The sequence below is a fragment of the Brachyhypopomus gauderio genome, chromosome 12 (assembly GCF_052324685.1).
Source record: "Brachyhypopomus gauderio isolate BG-103 chromosome 12, BGAUD_0.2, whole genome shotgun sequence".
NCBI classification, from domain to species: domain Eukaryota; kingdom Metazoa; phylum Chordata; class Actinopteri; order Gymnotiformes; family Hypopomidae; genus Brachyhypopomus; species Brachyhypopomus gauderio.
Genome location: NC_135222.1, coordinates 12,483,757 through 12,502,372, shown reverse-complemented (window position 1 = coordinate 12,502,372; position 18,616 = coordinate 12,483,757). Strand labels below are relative to the sequence as shown.

Genomic DNA, 18,616 nt, shown 5'->3' with positions numbered 1-18,616 from the left:
TCTCTCCGCATTTCTCTAACCCTGCAGCCCCCGGCACCTCTGCCCCATCCCCAGCGTGTGATTTTGAGCGGAGCTTGTGCGGATGGACCAACGACCCGGACACCGACATCAGCTGGGGACTGCACACCTCGAGCAGAATCACGGCTCTGGGGCAGAGTCAGGACCTCACCATAGGCTCCAACAGTGAGTATCTCATATCTCATCTCTCTCTCTCTCTCTCTCTCTCTCTCTCTCTCTCTCTCTCTCTCTCTCTCTCTCTCATACACACACACACACACGCACATGCATATATACTCATGTGTGCAACCACAAACATGTGTATGCACTTGCCCACACAAACACTCATGCACATACAAGCAAGCATCTAAATGAGTGTGGCTGTAGGTCTGCATTTTTATATAGGCATATACTTGAACATTTATGAACCCTATTTCATACATATAATTAATTAACCGCGTTTCCTAAAACACCTTGCGCTACACATTTACTTTCACTAAATAAAATGCATTTCTTCACCTGCCCCAAAAAGCCAACGTGCTCTCGCTCTGTCCCAGAATCAGTATTCCTCATTCGACAACACTCATTAAAACTTAAACTGATCCCAGGCCAGTGTTCCACCTGCACTCAATCAAGGATAAACCTCAGAGTCTGCACGCAACATGCCAGCTATAGATGTGGAAACCCGAAACGGAGGCATGGGGGGGTGCCTGACTGCCTGGTGTGTTTTCACTTGGTGGCCTCTAGAGGCGCTCTTGAGCAGACGATCTTGTTTATTTCCATTTCCTGTTCGAACTGCTGATTTTTATTTGTATTTTTGAAGTAATGTTCAGATGAGTTTGGCTAAAAGTATACACATGCAAGTCTTTGCAAAATGTCTGTCATTTTCAGTGAATTCCTCCTGTGATGCAGGTTTTGTGGTTGGTTTCTCTCTTTACGGCCTGTCAAGGTGCTCAAAAACAGATGTGAAAGAGGGTTAAGGCAGCGGATCTGTAACCGACTTCAAAGCAGCTCCTGTGGAAAACTGCATTCTGACAGGGTGAACTGAGCCTTCATCTACGTCATGGACACACCAGTGTATATCTGAGCAGGCTCCATATTCCAAAATCCTCCTTGAAGAAATAATTATTCATTGCCCTTTGTACATACCTCGAATCCAGAAGTAGCACTTTTGCAAGAATTTGGACTTGCATTTCTTCCCTTGAGCTTTTCACATTTGTACACTGAAGTTAAAGGGATTGTTATCCAAACCCTGTTTAAAATTCATTTGTTTTGGGAGATTTGAGGCACTCTAAATAGTTTTACCGATCGCTGCACAACAGTTGGTGTTACAGGTGACCTTTGGGAAATTCACACTTGCACACAGGCCTCCAGAGCTCACGAATCTCTCATCCAGACGTGTTTCACTTTGATGTAGTAGCACTTGACCTTAAAATTGCAGAGATTTTTAATGAACAGAAGGACTGATTAAAGACGCCACTGCCTCTTCTCTCATCCAGCACTACTCAGAGTGGAGGGTTCACTCAGTGAGGAGCAATTTACATTTACATTTTTGGGCATTTAGCAGACGCTCTTATTCGGAGCGACTTACAATTCTATTTCACTTTGTGTCTCATTCTTCCTCCTACTCATCTTTTATGTTTGAGGAAACTGGGACAGATTAATGTCATAAAAGGGCGAAAGCCCCTAGGAAAGAAGACAAGCAAGGAGCGTTAAGCGTCGCAAACACACAATTGTGCTCTCTGTGCACCACACGTCTCTGTTCTGTTCATGGGGGGTCAGGGAAGGTGCTAGCAACTCTGAGGTCATGAGCAAGTTCCCATGGAGCATACCCTGTGTCATACTGTTGAATACATAAGAGAAGAAGATGATTAAATGCAATAATCATTTAAGGCATCCAGAATTAAACCTTGTGGAATGCCTCACTCACAACAGAGATGACACAACACCTCACCTTACCACAGTTACATACCTGATTTTTACACTCTGGTCACACAGCATGACATTTTGGTCATATGTCGGCAGTGGAAGAGTGATGTCGTTTAGGTACCGGGTCGCTTGGCGACACAACGGCACCATCCCAGTCACCAACCTAGTGGGCCATGTCAACCTCGTGCCCGCTGGTAAATGAAGGATGACAAATGCCTTAGATGACCCTTAAAGGGCTTCCGTCCCTGGGCATTTGAAGAAGCACTGGTGCTGAGATTGTGCAACAAAGTATAAAGGATCAAGACACAGTTAATATATTTTAGTGCATCTGTGGTATTGCAAAACCAGTTTTAAAGAGTCAAACCAAATAGCTTTTACCGTCACATCACTAGATGGCATGTATTTGTAAATATACATGAGTAAGTATGAGGCCTACACCACAGTGTAATTAATGCACAGAACACAAAGTAGCATGACATACAAGCGTACATGCAATAAATACAAAAAGATGAGCAATGCAATATGATGAGCAATATAATAGACACCACAGTACACATAACAGATACTATAATATATGATATACAATACACAGTACAGTAGACATTGGGCATGTCAAGATTAACATTGTGTACATTAATAAACAATATGCGTCAGTGCAGAATATGCGAGAATGCAGAAGACAATGTACACTAGACAATGCAATACACAAAGTGTACAAAAGAGTGTAATGAATATAGCAATAGATGTTCTGAATGTTACATAGGCTGCTAGGGGATGTACATTTGGATCAGTTAATGTCTCCGTGGGAACAGACAAATCTGATGCTGTACCATCTATCTGATGGGTGCAGAGGGAAAAGGGCGTTGCTCGGGCAACCGGAATGTTGGGTAACTCTCCTCACCCTCCTCAGGCAGTGCTCTGCATGGACATGTCTTGGAGGCAGGGAGGTTCAACCCCTGTGATCTCCTGAGCACTCAGCACTACCCTCTGCTCTTTGGGTTAAGGACACCTCAGGATGTGCCGATTGCAGTCAGAATGCTTCCAATAGCACAGGAATGGGTTGAGGAACTGCTCATAGCCAAGGGACTGACCTTAAAGGGACTGACCTTAAAGGAACTGACTCTATCCGCAGATGTGCTGTTGTGCCACAGAAGTCCCATTGATGGCGATGGACACATTTTCTTTCTTTTGCTTCCTATTAGCTCTTTGGTGTTGGAAACACTGAGCACCAGTGTGTCAGAGCCACTGACGTCTTCCCAGTACACTTCTTCCCACCACTTCTCTGTCATCAGCACATTTCACAACAGTGTCAGAGCTGCTGCTGACTGCACAGTAATGTGTGTAGAGGGAGAATAGGAGAGGACTCGGTATGAATCCCTGAGGTGCACCTGAGTTTAGTGTGTAAGGTGAGGAGGTAACACTGCCCAGTCTGACCACCTCCTCACAGACTGATAGGATGCTCAGTATCTGCTCACATATGGAGGTATACAGACCCAGTTGGCATAGTTTCCTGTACAGTGTAGAGGGAACTTCAACATTCTGTTACCACTCTAATCCAGGTGGGTGAGGGCATTGTGCAGTGTAAAGGGTATTGCATCAGCAATTGACCTATCTTGATGATGAGCAAACTGTCACGGGGTCAGTATTGGTAGGCAGAATGGAGCAGATGAGGTCCCTGGCCAGCCTTTCAAAGCATTTGTTCACTTTGGGTGTCAGGGCCACGGGCCACCAGTCATTTAGGCATTACACCTCGGAGGCCTTACGAACAGGAACACCTTTGGAGGCACTGAAGCATGCTGGGACACCAGACAGGAAGAGAAACAGGTTCAAAATGTCAGTGAACAATGCAGCCAGCTGGTCTGTTCACACTTTTAATCCATGATGCGGAATGCCTCGTGGGCCAGAAGCTACACATGTCCGCTTTCCTGAAACTCCTGTTTCTAAGTGTACGTCGTCTTCAGACACAGAAAGGGCGGTGATGTCATGGTACTGTGTTGCTGTCTCACGGTGGTGGTTGTTGGTATCAAGACAAGCATAGAATGCCCCGAGTTGCTCCACCAGTAAGAGAGTGAGGCGCGCTAACTCCCCTTTTACAGTCTGTTGTAGTCCTGTATTTGCATGGCCCCCCTAATTTTACTTTGGAGGGAATCACGGACTGTCTTGAAAATTGCCATGTCGCCATTATTCAACATAATGGATTGCGAGTTAAAAAGCAGCCTGAACCTCTTTGTTCATCCAGGGCTTCTCATCGCTGAAAAACTTTATTGAATGAAACAAGGTGTATTAAAACATTTATTGATTTTGGTGATTGGAACAATGTCTAACATGCACTTTGTTTACGTGTACTCCTCCATGTTGTTGATTCATGCATTACCAAACCTTTCCCAGAATGGGCGACATATGATGGTGATGAACTCCAGGTTGGAAGAACATAATGTTTTAATAGTCTGTACAGTCCTGCAGTCACACCATGATGTTGTTGATCATGAAACATACCCGTCCTACTTTGCTTTTGCCTGTGCATTGCACAGAGAATCTCGGAGGCTCGATAGAGAAGTCAGCCGTAACTCTGTGAGTACCCGTAACTCTCACGTAGCAATCCTGTAGCAGTCACTCACAGAAATGAAATGCATCCACAGTGTTTCCGCAGAGTTTTCTCTGTAAGAATTGTACATTCACCAGTAGAAAGGAGGTGACATTCAGAATATGCTCGTGGTCCAGGTGCATGTGATCCCGTTTGGTTACCCATAGCAACCTTCACGCTCATTGAAGTTAGGTTTAAAGTCACCAGTTGTTGATGTTCTGTCTAACAGACTGTTCTGTCTAAAGTATACAGTACCACTGAAAGTAGAACCAGTGATGTACAGAAACACTAGATCACTTCAAACAATACTACTAGAATACTAGTGGGAGCTAATAGCAAACAATACTACTAGAATACTAGTGGGAGCTAATAGCAAAGCAGCAACCATTCGTGATGGCTCCATCACCCCGAGAGTGTATGGTGGTTGACAATAGTCATTTTTCTATTCGATACAGTTGTAAAGTTAGAGTTAACTTTTTTAATCAATTTTGAGCTACTGTATAGACAAAATTTTGTTAGTTATGGTCACCATCTCAAACTACTTTCCAGTTATAATTATACAGTCACTTCGTTACCGCTGTAGGGAGGTTACAAGAGATTATTTGAGTCCAAACGGTTGGTTCAAACGCCCTGACCCAGCACTGTAGATTACTTTGAAGTTGCCGTATTACTTCAGCTGCCTATTTAGTTTCCAGAGCAGCTGTCTGTGTAGCGCCCTTCAGTCTATTGTCCAGGCTCCATATTTCACCTGCCTGCTGTTATGTCTGCTGTCGCTCAGGTCTGGGAAACTACCTGTTCATCGAGGCCAGCCCCAAAACACGAGGGAAGAAAGCCAGGCTGGTCAGCCCTGTAGTGGGGCCGGACACGGGGCCCCTCTGCCTCACCTTCTCCTACCAGCTGGAGGACGAGGGGACGCTGCGTGTGCTGCTGAGAGACCCGCTGCTCGACGAGACCCTCCTGTGGGCCCTGCACGGCAGCCATGGCCCCGCCTGGAAGGAGGGGCGCACCATCATACCTGAATCGCCCAAAGAATTTCAGGTGCAGCGATCTGGGCCAAACACTTCATTATTTACATTATAATATATTGAATCTATAAAATCTAAATAAAATGACCTGTTCTGGCAGGTGGTCATTGAAGGTGTCTTCGAGAAGGCTACCACCGGCCATATCTGTATCGACAACATCCACATGAGCTGGAGCACCCCGCTGGAGGAGTGCACACGTAAGACGTCTCACCTCCCAGCACCATCTCACCCCCCACCCCCCCCATCTTCCTAGGGTGCAAGCGTCTTAGCCCTGCCCCTTTCACCAATTCACTACTGTGGGGATTGCCTTCTGCACTGATTGGTTTAGTATTATGAAAGTCTTGAGAACCAGTCTTTGTAGCTGAACCAAGGATAATGCTAGCCTGTTCATTGTCGTTGCCCTTCGGGGATTAGAGTATACTTCAGGGAGTAGAGTATACAACCCCTGGCAAAAAGTATGGAATCACCAGTCTGGGATGAGCACTCATTCAGACATTTTATTCTGTAGAACAAACTCAGATCAAAAACCATGATGCAATAATAGGGTCATTCCAAAGTGCAACTTGTTGGCTTTCTTTGTTCCTCGTGCGATCAGACTTTATAATGCAAGCAGGTAGATAAACTGGCCATGTGTGTTCAAACATGGAGCAACTTGGTGCACTACAGGCGGACTATGAATCAGTTGTGTCTAATTAATGTTAATATTCTACACCTATTTCATGTGTGCAATCTAAATGTGCAATATTTCTATTGTGTGTAATGTTATTGCTGCTGAATGCTACTGAGAACTTAATTTCCTTCGGGATTAATAAAGTACCTATTCTATTCTATTCTATTCAGAAACACAAAGAAATAAAAATGTTACTTTTATTGAACAAGCACAGGAAAAAAAATATGGAATCACTCAATTCTGAGGAAAAAAATATAGTAAAAAATATCTGAGGAATCATGAAAAACAGATAAACAAAAGAACATTCAAAATACATCACTGGTATTTAGTTGCATCAGCTTTGGCTTTTATAACGGCTTGCAGTCTCTGAGGCATGGACTTGATGAGTGACACAGTATTCTTCATCAATTTGGTTCCAACTCTCTTTGATAGCAGTTGCCAGATCAGCTTTGCAGGTCGGACCATTCTTGTGGATAATTTTTTTCAATTTCCACCACAGGTTTTCAATTGGGTTGAGATCTAGACTATTTGCAGGCCATGACATCGACTGAATGCGTCTTCCTCCAAGGAATGCCTTCACTGTTTTTGCCCTATGGCATGATGCATTGTCATCTTGGAAAATTTCATCATCTCCAAACATCTGTTCAATTGAAAGGATGAGAAAACTGTCTCAAATGTCAATGTAAATTTGTGCATTGATAGAAGAATTAACCACAGTCATCTCTCCAGTGCCTTTGCCTGACATGCAGCCCCATATCATCAAGGACTGTGGAAATTTGGTCGTTTTCTTCTTTATAAATCTCACTGGAATGGCACCAAACAAAAAGTTCCAGCATCATCACCTTGTCCAATGCAGATTCTTGACTCATCACTGAAAATAACTTTCATCCACAGAGCGAGCGCCGCACACGTGGGTTTTTTTTTGTTTTTCTGTGCCATCCACAGTCCATGATTGCCTCTCCTTAGCCCATTGCAATCTTGTTTGTTTCTGTTTAGGTGTCAATGATGGTTTTCTTTTAGCTTTCCTGTATTGAAATCCCATTTCCTTTAGGCGTTTTCTTACGGTTCGGTCACATACATTGGCTCCAGCTTCCTCCTATTTATGCTTCATCTGTTTAGTTGTACTTTTTCGGTTTTCAAGACAAATGGCCTTAGGTTCTTTGTCTTGACGCTTTGAGGTCTTTCTTGGTCTACCAGTATGCTTGGCTTTAACAACCATTCCATGCTGTTTGTATTTGGTCCATATCTTGGATACAGCTGACTGCCCACATTTTTAGCAACCACGTGTGAAGAGATACCTTCTTCAAGAAGTTTCACAACCCTCTCTTTTGTTTCAAGAGACATTTCTCTTGTTGGAGCCATGGTTCTTGCCACACCACTTCGTCCAGTAGCCCTCCAAGGTGTCACGACTGCAGGTGTTTTTAACTGCAGAATAACGAGCAGATCTAATCTGAGGCAGGTGTCCATTTAGGGAAAGGAAATTGACTGGGTGTGTCCTTATTTTCTACCTCCAATTTGAGTGATTCCATATTTTGTCTGAATGTCTAAATGAGTGCTCATCCCAGAATGGTGATTCCATACTTTTTGCCAGGGGTTGTACTTCAGGGAGTAGAGTATACTTCAGGGAGTAACATATGCTAGCATATGGAGTAGAGTATTCTTCAGGGATTAGAGTACACTTCAGGGATTAGAGTATTCTTCAGAGATTCGAGTGTGCTCATCCTGTGTATAGTGTTCCACATCCCATCCCACTGTGCTTGCTTTTTATGCCATTTCTCAATGTCAGTATCTCTCTTGCATACCTGTCACTCATCCGCCGCGTGTCCGATCTCCTCTTTTCTCCTCTGGTGCCTCTATATCTCACTGCTAGCAGCTTTCCCTGTCCTTAGAAACAGCCTGGTGTTTAACACCCTGCACTGCTATCAGCCCTGGTGTTCACTAACCTTACTGTGAATAATACTGACATCATCAAAGAAGAGGGGAGGACAGGAAAAGCACAAACAAAGAGGAGGGCAAAAACACGAGTGGCACATCACTTGCCATCAAACACAAACTGCAAACTCAAAACTAGGCCACGGAGCCCCATGAGCCCCGATGCTAATCTATATTTCATTATTCTTCCCTTGCCTCTCTTTCTGTATTTGTAAACAGCTTTCTCCTGAAACCAAATTTACTTGATGGTCCCAGTGGCCCAGTACACAAGGCCACATCTTTGTGGGCTACGGTTTTCAAGGGATCACTTCTGACCTTCTATTCAACACTACCTCATATTTCCAGCCTAGAGCATGAAAACCAGATCTGATGTGGCCATTTTGGCTCATACTAGTGGCTGGCATGGACGCTCAAGGCTGCGGTGGCTCAGCTCAGATCCGAACATCCGACACCTTCCAAGGCAATGGTTCCACCCCCAACCCCACCTCTCACCCCAAAGCATGCTGGGAGCCTTCTTATTGGCTACTGCAGTTGGACAAGCACTCTTGGCTGTGCTACATTTGCCAGTAAAAAATATCTGCTCATGCTCCATCTCCTTTGTCTGCTCTTTAATTACAGCATTCCAACCTTTCACTCTCTTAAGCTCCAGTGTGCACCAGTGCACGTACCCTAGTGCCCATAGACCAGTGCATGTACCCTAATGCACGTTGACCAGTGCACGTCTGCAAGTGCACATGCACTCAACACGGCCTTGTGAACTTAGAGTCATGCGACTTGATCAAAGATCCCATGACTCAAAATGTATTGCAAGGCACAATTACGTATTTCTGAAGAAACGGGAGACGTGTAAGTGTTTAAGTGATGCCAACTACATCTGTCACTTCGCTCCGTCTTTGAACTGTTTGAAGTGGAACCATTGGTCCACTTAGTAAGCACAAAATGCAGAAACAAAAAAATCCCTCATGAATTTCTATGGTTGTAAATTTTGGGAGCACCTCTGAGATCCTGAGTTCTGTGATATTGATTATTCATCCTCATTTCTTTCCTCGTTCTGTATTCAGGCTAATTGCTATTTGTAAAACTTGCTTCATTACTGAAGTATGCCAGAACAGAGAACATGTTTCATAATATCTGCTGCACAATTAATTTTTCTGTGTCTTGTGTCTGTGTCTGTCTGTCTGTGTCTGTCTGTCTGTCTGTCTCTTTCTCACTGTCTCTCACAGAGCCTTTTGCTGCCTTCCCACCGGATATAACTGGTGAGTTTTAATTTGATTCTGCATCTTCTGGTATTTGCTTCTAGTCTGAATGTTTGCGCTTCCCGCTCTCTGCACTCCTAAGCAACACATTGTAAAATGCAGATCTAGGATCAGTTTCACCTCACACCACGAACAGTTTAGGCGTTCTGTCAAGGTAAGGACTCCTGATCCTGGATCTGCCGGTTGAAATAACCTTTCCCTTTTCCAGGGGATTGAATGTTTGGTGCTGTTGTTTTGCTAACCGTGACAGCTTCACGTCTGAACAGTGCAAGTGATTTTGATTGGCCAGTGAACAGAAACCAGCATCCTTAACCCCTGTTAGTTTATTTTTATATCCCATGATTACACTTCATTCATCCGGCACATTCCTGGCACACAACCCTTGGAATCCATGACTTTCAGAGAGTGGTCATATGTTCGTGTAAACAACGGGCAGCTCTGTGCAGTGCAGAACGTGGCGTGTTGCGCTGGAGCTGCCTGCCTAGTGGAGCGAGCTTCTCCCACCGAGTCACAGAGCAGAGACGGCGTCTTTAACGAGCAGCGGTCCCTCTCCCTGGCTGAGTGTAACCGAATATAGCAGCACGCAGTGTTTTCCAGGGGTGTTGCTCTGCTTGGAGAGATTGCATCAGAGATATGGCGTTTGCCTTTTGTGGTCCTCTGAGTTCTAGTTCTTGGTGGTGGGGGGGGAGGTTGGGGGGGGGGTTTCTGACTGTGCTCAGCAGTCTTTTTAGCAAACAAAGCTGAAAAAGTTCACTTGTGACTGTGCCTGTATGATGACTAGTTGAAACCTTTGTCAAGCATTATATAGGTTAGGGACATTCACCCTTCCACCACACATATTGTCCTTTTATAATTAACATGCACATTTAGTTCCTTAAATAATCTGCTTCATGTAACTGTGCTGTGCGGTGTGTTATTTAAGGTCCCGTCTGCACCTTTGAGGGACAAATTCATGAAATGCGACCAATGGCGTCCTCGGTTTGCATCATGCAATCTCTGCCCAGACGGGCGAGGAGAACGCAGACGTGCATGTGGCTCTGCTCGGCTTCTCGGGTCCTTGTTTTGAATGCAGCCCTTAGAATGAGCACCTCCCTGAATGACGGCACAACCGAAAGCCCGCGCCACAACCGCTGAGCTGACCTGCCCTTTCTCTAGTCCTGGAGCGTTGTTCCTCACGAGATGTCGCTCCCGAGTCGAGAGACGTTTTACACACCTCCGCGCGCTTCAGGACTACGGTGGGGCGTTAAGGGTCTCGCGGCTTGCTCGGCTCTGCGATGTCACTTTATATTACTCTGCTGTGCGTTACTCACCCTTCTGTCACTGTATGTACTGTATGAGGTTCAAACACAAAGCTGGACTACACGGCAGCACAATGACCCTCCTGTGCCCCAGCCAGCATAGCACGACTAGCGGCTTATTCGCTGCACAGTAACCACAGTGATCGAGTACATTTTTGATCTACTGTTGTTTGCACAATGAGCCTCAGCAGGAATGTGAGGTGTTATCACATTTTGTATATCTCTCCACCAGGGGGAGCCCTACCAGGCAGGAGTCAGCCTACAGTAGATACGGTGTCAGTGCCTCCTATTTCCCCCAACTGGTATTACTTCATGGCTGGTGGAGGCGCCATCCTGTTCCTGGTCATTGCCGTTGTCATGGCCGTTGGCTGTCGCCGCCTGACGGCAAAGAGGAATCGATCTACCATGGCCTACTACAGCCCTCACAATGCTCACTACCCAAATGGGTCTACGCCCAGGTCAGGGACAGGGTCTAAGTTGACTGTTTGGGTTGAAAAGGGGGATGGAAACTCCTACTGGTGAGCAGGAAGAAACTTGGATTAAAAGTGAAAGACTTTGGGCTACACTGCAGCGAAAGGCCCGGTCTGAAGAACAGGAAAGACTGAGTAGGTTTAAGAGACACCTGTAACAACTGTTAAAAAAAAAAAAAAAACATTTTTGGTACCTTCTCGCTACCAACTGATTAATCATTTTGGAACAATTTGAACAAGAGCAGAGTGGAACCAGCATCTGAGCCTTCTAATCTGTGGTGAGTTTTTTCAGCGTTTTTCTGTGCTCTTTCACTTGCTGAACACTGTGGGACATCGCTAGCCTCCGTCGGGCTGAGTTCACCACAGACTGCATTGTCGTCCAATGGTAGAGTGGCAGCATGAGTGCTCTCTGATGGGGCTCGGGGCCCCAAACTCGCAATCGACACCTCGGTGGAAGCTCTGCAGCTGCCCAACCATCAGAGGCCCGCTTATAACATGCAACCCAACAGCCTTAATTGCTGATCCGAGACTGGCTTTGAAGCTTTGCGAATCTTGTTTTTGGATGGGGAGTCGCCCCCTTGACAGGTCTCAGGCCAGGGTTAGATTCCCACAGCAGAGGATGAGGTGGATGAAGAGATCAGGACTGGGGACATCAGTGATGTAAACATTACTGTGTAACTGTGCTGCTTTCATTCAGTGTGGTTCATAAAAGAGAGACTGAATCTTGGGTAAGATCACAGTTGTCAAACCATGTTTGCATTTTAAACATCCTGGTATTACCGTAATTACAATTTCCCTCTTTACTATCTAACCAAACAAGGGACCATTGTAAAGTGTGTACCAATATTTGTGGAGATGACAAAACTTGATAGAGTTGACAATGTGTTTGAAATTCACAGTGTGTGTGTGAAAATTCAGCAGACCTTGAGAACATGCCTCAGCTTATTGAGTGTAGAAACTTCAAATTCAATTTCCACATGAGCCCAACAGGAGTTTGAAGAGCAAGAGTCTAGTAAAAGTGTAAACCACCTAAACAACAACATTACATTTAGCTTATCATTTTTTTATTTGAAAGTCCCAAAGTGGAAGGAAGTAGCATTTTGGTAATGAAACTTTCATACTCGCGCTGCTTTTGTTTCAGTTGTTTCTTGCTTGTCACCATGGAAATCCCCAGAAAAACAAAAAACCCCACATGTGCGGCGCTCTGGAGAGCCGGAGGCGTAGAGTCATGCTTTATTGCCACCAGAACCGCTTTCGGTGTTCAGGCTCTGAAGGCAAGCCACGTAAACAAAGGCAGCTGCTTCCTCATCGCCACCTCATCCTAATGAGGTCCGAGAAAACAGCGGCGGCAGCGTGCAAACAAGCTCTGAGCTCCTGACAGCTGGTAGCCATTTCCCTGTGCTTCAGTGTTTGAGGCCTTCCAGATCAACGGGGGGGGGGGTCTGGTATGACGCCACCACATGCTCCATCGTTACCAGACAAATTTAATTTATTGAGCATTAACAGGGACAGGTAACAAAACACACAATGGTTGATTGACCTCAACTCCATTTTCTCGTAACGTACTTATGATGTCAGAAATGAGTAGCACTGTCATTTCCTTCATAATGAACACTGGACGTAGATGTATATTATAATCTGATGCAAAATGAGGAGTTTACGGTTCCAAGATGAGACCTTTAATCAGCACCTGTTTGCTGTTGCTATAGAAACAGGTTTAGGGCTGTTATGAGGGGAGAATAGAAGAATGGAGAAGTAGGGAAGGAGTGTGAGAGAGACGGAGAGAGAACCCCGTGGCTCTTTGAGGGGTTTTTGTGACATTTTCATCAGACCAAAAGGTGGAAAGAGATGTTTTGGCACTGGTTTGCATCGTGCTTTTAAATCAACTACTCCCTCCTTCCCTCTCTCTCTCACACTCTCTCTTTCTAATACAATCTCCTCTCACCGCACATTTTTTTTCCAAGCTCTTAATAAGTCTAATTAGTTAATGGACCAGATAGCATTTATTAAGGCTGCTGGAAAGACTCTTCCATCCATCGAGCTCGACTCACAGCCTACCCGTAGGCCGCATTAATGAACTAAAGCTTTCTCCAGAGTCCCATTGCCACGTATCACGGGCACAGAGGCAGGGTGCCAAACTAGCCATCTTCTCTTCCCCCTACAACTCCCCAATGCCCTCAGAAAGAAAAGTTTTTCATAAAGAGAACCCCCTCACCCCATTTCATGAGAAAATTATTTGTACTCTTAAGATGTGACTGCACCTTCTCCACAGACTCGGGCATGTGAGACAGATTTGTGTTCACGGTGGAAGGCTAGGATGCCATCGTCGATGTTCCTGCTTCATTTAGTCTAGGGGCAGCCTCACTAGACGAAGGTTCAAACACAAAAGTAGAACTGTAGCATAAAAGGAAAAAAATGACACCCAATTATGGCTGACCACTACACGATGTGCTGTGTTGTTGGCTCTAATGGTAAGATATTTGAACTAGACTCATTGTTAAGATAATGGTGGTGTTGGTTTTGATGGTGATGATGTTGGCGATGCACTTTCCTGTATGAATGTACCTTATAACTGTGGCCACGCTATACCTCAATCTTAAAATTAGCGTGTTGTTTAAAAAGCAAATGTGAACGAAATATTTTTGCTTGATGAATTGGAAATGTCCTTTTAAAACATGATAATAAAATATTATTTTTCTAAGCAGTGTTTTTTTCTCATAATACATAGAGGCTTTGTGTGTGAGTGTGCGGGGATAGGGAGTGTGAGAGTGAATGAGCACGAGAGAGAGAGAGAGAGAGAGAGAGAGAGAGAGAGAGAGAGAGAGAGCACATATTAATTACACATGTTCAATTTCAGTAACCTGTAATCACCTTAATCATTTTAATGGTCCTATAACAAACCCTAATTTCAGAATAATATTCCTTTACTGATATGGCTTTGATGTATTGGACATTTCTTTATTTCGATCAATCATCTCTCCCCCCACAGTTAAGAAAATGGACCCAAGGGGTAGTCGCCTCTTCAACAGCAGGGACCAGACAGACACAGGTACCCCCTCCTCCACTAGTGACGGTACTACTATTACCGCCGGCTGTGTTGTGTTTGGGTGATTCCTACCTCTTTGCAGATATTCACCACTACCTAAGTGCAGAAACTACACACACACATACACACACGCACTCAATACACACACACGTATATGAACGCACCCTCACACACACACACACACACACACACACACACACACACACACACTCAGTGCGCGATTGTTGTCTCAGCGCTGTGTGGGGAGGTTTGCTAGAACACAGATGTCTTCCTTATCGGAATCTGGCTGTCCATCCCCCATAGTCCACTGGGAATTCACCGTGCACATACACATTCTATTGTTTCGCACCCTAAAAAGACGTAAAATAGGACAAGTTAATTGCAGAGCCAGAATCTGTTCATCTTTACACATTGTCAGCCATTTCCTCTGTCTCTGTTTCTCCATGCCTGTCTTCCTATCAATGTCCCCAATCTCTCTCTCTCTCTCTCTCTCTCTCTCTCTCTCTCTCTCTCTCTCTCTCTCTCTCTAATTTTTTCTTCCACTGTGTTGAAGCATAATTAAGACTATCATCACCTCCCTTCCACTTATTGCCAGATGTCAATCACCTGAGATTTGCTTGTTGTTGTTAAGAAGAAGGAGAAGAAGAAGAGGATGAGGACATAATGCAACAGTTGTTAGAGTTTGGCGAAGCAACAGTTAACAGCCTAATTAAGACGCTAATGCCTCCAATGAAGAATTTAGGAGTAGGCTCATTAATAAAATATACATATGTATTAACTTTTGTCAGACAATGATTTTAGTAGTCACCAACTAAGCTATAGGCTACTGTTCTAAATCATGTCAAGCTCCTAAAATTAGAAATAAGATTCATTTTGAAAATCTCATGCCAAACGTAGGTTACCTCATGTATGGATCAGAAGACAATATACATGTTTTCCTATCAAAAAATTACACAAAAAAGTACAGATGAGCCCCAGACAAATACAGTGCATATATACAATACAAAATAAATGTGAACTAACACTTAAAATATTTCATTCTATAATATTAACAGCTGGTAAATATTCTGAAAATGCTGCATGGGTTTTATAATAACTCGCGTGGGCCTCATATACTTGTGATTATATGAGGCTTTTACAGATGTCCAGTCCTGCATGTGGGCACAGAGGGGAGTGTGGACATGGTTGTCCTTTAACCTGCATCCTGCTCTTTCCTGCTCTAGGACTTCAGCTTCCCCCTTGGAGCACGACGGCCCCGCCCTCGTCGCCCACAGCAACCCGGCCGGCAGACAAGGGCAGCGCGTGGCTCACTACGTTGGACCCCATTCTGCTCACCATCATCGTGATGAGTTCTCTGGGCGTGCTGCTGGGCGCCGTGTGCGCCGGTCTGCTGCTGTACTGCACGTGTTCGTACGGAGGCCTCACATCCCGCTCCTCCACCGCCCTGGAAAGCTACAACTTCGAGCTGTACGATGGTCTCAAACACAAGGTCAAGCTCAACCAGCAGCGCTGTTGCTCGGAGGCCTGAGCAGGGGGAAGGGCAGGGGGAGGAGCCCAGTTAGGGGGCGGGGTGTCCACGTGTCATCCCTTCTCCCTCACCCTCCAGTCTCCCAGCCGGAGTCCACCTTGGGAGAGAGAAAAAAGGAGAAATCGCCCCCCACATCCGATGCTCAAACAAGGGTGCGGCTTCATCTAGCGGTTTCGTCTCACGGCTTCATCTCGCGACTTGCATGTCATACTTTCAGGCACCAAAATGGAACTGGCTTGGCGCAGCCATTGCTGCTGGCTCCGCCCTCACTCAGCTCTGATCAGTGCTCGCCTGGATGACTCTCGACCATTACGTCGCTCCAAAGATGAATTATGGGAGATCGCTTGGAATGGGGGGTGGCGGGAGGGGTTCTTGGCATAGCCTTGATAAAGAAATCAATACATATCAGTGTTCTGCCTGTTCCAAAACCAGGAATGTACATATAGATAAAGCTTACAGATTATAAAGCAGGATCTATGGTAGAACTGCGTGGCTGGACTTTGAAGGACCCTCATCCACAAATGATGAGGCTATGATATGTGGTTGCTCACTCTTTGGTCACTCGTTGGTGAGGTTTTTTTTTCCACTTTCTCCTCCCTTTTAAATTATTTATAAGGCTCTGGCCTTAATGCTGATTACCTTTACTTCACTGAGGACGTTGGATGTTAGTTGCCCAGAGTGAAATCATTCTCACTGATCTTGTTTAGCTCTGTGATCCGGTCTTGCATTTCATTCTGAGTGATTACGATCATGAGAAAAAGAAGTAACCTTGTTCTGATTAAGGTAAGCCCAGTAGAGTTTGATAGGATTAGTATGAGACCTTGTGATTATGGCTATTTGTGTTAGGAAAATGGAAGACCACATTGTTTTTGTTTAAAACAACTTGGAGTTTTGGCAGTGCAACCTATGGATTGCGGTAAATGGGGACATAGACTGCTGAACTAAGGGGTTTTACTGTGTAGTAGATTCAGTCATGCAGGTAGCAATTAATTGATTTAAAGAGACCTAAATGGAGACTCTTCTAAATTGTGAGCAGCACCGTTGTAAAACAGAAAAAAAGCGCCATTAGGCAATACCAGGCCTGTGTGGCTATCTTAACTCACACCCTTGAAGAACGCTGGCAGAGAGAAGCACAGATGGACAGCATCTGCTAGCTCCGCCCCCGTCTCTCCCCATCTCCCCCCCCCCCCCCCCCCCCCCCTTTTTAAATCTGCTCTCTTTTTATCATAACACGGCTGAAGGTTAATGAGAGACGGGATTACCGACGGAGCGGATTGGGCCTTATGTCACCCCCCCCCCGACTGTTTTTTAAGGCAAGTTGAAAGGGGGATGAACAGAGCAAAAAAAAGCATAGTTAACTTTTTTCTGAGTCCCTCGGACGGACCTCATCTGATGAGCACGGCATCGTAACAACGGCATGGACGTGCGACATTCTGCAATGTTGAATTATGGGATTTTTTGGGAGTCCTCATTCATTAGCTTGTCTGGCCTATACCATTCCAGGGGGAGTGGGGATGAACCCAAATTTTGTCCTCACACCCATGCACTCTTGCTAGAGGACTGACGCCACTGGATGGGGGACTTCTCCAAGTGCCTTTGAGCTGCACTGCTCCCGCCTCTGCTCAGCCGCTTAGAACATTGTCCTGGAGCTTCTCGTCTGTGTCAAATGTCTCGGGAAAGACTCGAGAAATCTCACCACTGTTTAGACAGTGAGTCAAAATGTGCTTTTTATGATGTTGATTATTGTTATTATGATTATTTAATAAAGGGTTGATAAATATAAAGCACTGCCTCTCTGAAAAGTGTTCCATGAGTTTTGACCACAGTTTTGGAGTTTCAGTGTTTATGAGAGAAGGGTTTTATGGAGTTGTTAAGTACACTTCCTGGAATACTTTTACATTAGATGATCAGTTTTGTATATCTGCACTCATAATTTAATCGAACTATTCTTAACGTAGACCTAGCAGTGTTGTCTCATGTGTGGAATTAGTTTCAACTAACTACAAAGGGAAAAATTGGCATCTACCTATAAAAATAAATCTATAAAAAATACACACACGCACACATGCACACACACACAGCGGCGTCAGCTGCAGGCTCTCATCTCCCCATGGGCTCCCATTAAGCAGGACCTTCAGTCGGCTTCATTTAGAAGCTCCACAGCATCAAAGCTTTGAAGTGCCTCACTGTTCCAGCCCCCACCCTCACTCCCAAAGTCTCCTCCATCCCTCCACCTCAGCCAGCAGCCCAACCTCCACTCATTTAACTGCTTCACTGCAGTCATGCTCAGCCAGCGCTCTGAAATGTGTTTCTTTAGCCACCTCTGCCATTTTGTGAATGCTAATGCTAATAAGAATAACTAATAGGGCTACCCTAACAGACAGCAGGTAGTCCCATAGGGTATTGATAGGGGTTTAAAAATATATTGAAAGCTAATGCAGAAGAAACCATTTGAATAAAAGAACACAACATCGTCCTCGGGCAAAGAAAATGTAGATTCTAATATGCATTTCATTGAATCACTTATTACAGTTGTTGGGGACAATGTTTAAAACAAAGGAGGTTATGTTGTGCACGTCTGTACCTGATTAAAGGTTTGTGACTCAGAAAATGATGCAGCCTTAAGCCTGAGGACCTGGGCCTGCTGCTTTGATCCATGGGTGAACAGTGGAGGACCAGGAAAATGCAGAGTTGTCTGGCTCTGTTTTCCCCGACCAAACTGTTCAGAACTTTTCCCCCCTTTGTCGCTTGATTGAAATCTTAGCCTCCGTTTGGCCCATCGTGCTGAAAATTCGAGGATTTCTGCTCCTGACCCCCCACAACCTTGTAAGTGGGTCTCTCCATCAAACCCGGACTGTGTCTTCCAAAAGGCCTGTTGGGG

At 45.0% G+C, this 18,616-nt stretch overlaps 1 protein-coding gene across 3 annotated transcripts in view; it reads left to right on the top strand.

Moving 5' to 3' along the window:
* Positions 1 to 17,519, top strand: part of nrp2a (neuropilin 2a) — a 70,752-nt gene extending 53,233 nt beyond the window's left edge. The window contains exons 12-17 of one of the 3 annotated variants that reach the window (XM_077023188.1): positions 28 to 183; positions 5,289 to 5,548; positions 5,636 to 5,732; positions 9,361 to 9,393; positions 14,151 to 14,210; positions 15,431 to 17,519. In XM_077023188.1, the coding sequence (XP_076879303.1) occupies positions 28 to 183; positions 5,289 to 5,548; positions 5,636 to 5,732; positions 9,361 to 9,393; positions 14,151 to 14,210; positions 15,431 to 15,735 (911 nt within the window). In that variant the 3' untranslated portion in view covers positions 15,736 to 17,519. Of the gene's footprint in view, positions 1 to 27; positions 184 to 946; positions 1,836 to 5,288; positions 5,549 to 5,635; positions 5,733 to 9,360; positions 9,394 to 10,923; positions 11,392 to 14,150; positions 14,211 to 15,430 lie in introns of those variants that run through there. The other 2 variants (XM_077023189.1, XM_077023190.1) reach the window with 2 other exon arrangements.
* Positions 17,520 to 18,616: the final 1,097 nt, after the last annotated feature.